The sequence below is a fragment of the Pygoscelis adeliae genome, unplaced genomic scaffold, assembly GCF_000699105.1.
Source record: "Pygoscelis adeliae isolate BGI_AS28 unplaced genomic scaffold, ASM69910v1 Scaffold34, whole genome shotgun sequence".
Classification (NCBI taxonomy): Eukaryota; Metazoa; Chordata; class Aves; order Sphenisciformes; family Spheniscidae; genus Pygoscelis; species Pygoscelis adeliae.
In genome coordinates, this window is record NW_008824658.1 from 6,674,883 (window position 1) to 6,676,016 (window position 1,134).

The following is a 1,134-nucleotide window of genomic DNA, read 5'->3' on the forward strand; positions in this document are numbered from 1 at the left end:
TATATATACGTACACACATACATAATCAGAATACATTTCAGGATTCAGGGCCAGAATAAAGGGGCAAAGCCAGGAGTATGCAAAACAAGAACCACCACAAGCCTGTCTACTGATTTATTGAACAGAAATAAGTTTGTATCTTAAATTCCACACTAAGTTGGGGCCTATAGTTCAAGAATGGTTTTGAGCTTCATGGTTTTAATGGCATGGAACCGGCATCTTCTCTATTTACCACTGTACTATTTCTGAGGATAACTTTAGACATACATATATATATTCATTCTCTGGCAGGCCTATATACTATATATGTGTTTGAGTTGGGTTGTTTTTTTGTTGGCTGTTTATTTTTTTTAATAAGTCTGTTTTTTTGTTGTTTGGGTTTTTTGGGTTTTTTTTAAGAGCAATTTAAGTTGAGTTTACTTAATCTCCCATTGCAGAGCTGAAGGGAAGACCTGGTCACCCCCTGTTCTGGAAGATGGCAAGGCTCAAGCGTACCGGATCAACATAGAGCCGGAACCGCAGGTACGGCAGCAGCAGCCCTGCACACAGGCTGGTCTTCCAGCTTGCTTTTCTGGGGAGAGGAGATCCATGTCTGGAATCTGGAAAGCCCTCTGCTCTGCCTGCAGTCTTTCCAGAGGTTAAGGAGTTTCTACGTGTGGTTTTAAAACATCACGTTCGTTGAATTTTTCCATGCAGGTCTTGCTGTGCTTTCCTTGGGCTGGTAAAGCCCAGGCTCCTGTGGTGAACTGGATCCCTGAACCCATCTGGCTTAAACCCAGCTCTGTAATTGCCCTCTGCCCAAGTTAGGCTTTGTTGAATCAGCTTGCCAGTGGCATGAGGAGGCTGGGCAGCTCTGCGGAGGGGGCAGCGCCCAGCACCAGATCCCCCTCGCGGCCAGTGACCAAGCTTGGGGTCAGCATTATTTTGATGGAGCTGTTGGAAGCCCTCCTAAGGGCGCTGCCCGATGCCTGCCTTTCCTGGAGCGCAGCATGCCCAGGGTCTGTTTGCACCTGCCTTGGCCGCCGTGCCTCCGTCTCGGCTGCTTCCAAAATCCACCGCACCCTCCTAATCCCGTGGCGGTGATTCACTTCACATGGTGGTGGATTGTTTTGGTTTGCTGTATCTTTTTAATGG

General features: G+C 47.5%; 1 protein-coding gene across 1 annotated transcript in view; it reads left to right on the forward strand.

Moving 5' to 3' along the window:
• The window catches only part of PDLIM4 (PDZ and LIM domain 4), a 35,986-nt gene that overhangs the window by 9,485 nt on the left and 25,367 nt on the right, over positions 1 to 1,134 (forward strand). The window contains exon 2 of the mRNA XM_009322729.1: positions 438 to 522. Coding sequence (XP_009321004.1) covers positions 438 to 522 — 85 coding nt within the window. The remainder of the gene's footprint in view (positions 1 to 437; positions 523 to 1,134) is intronic.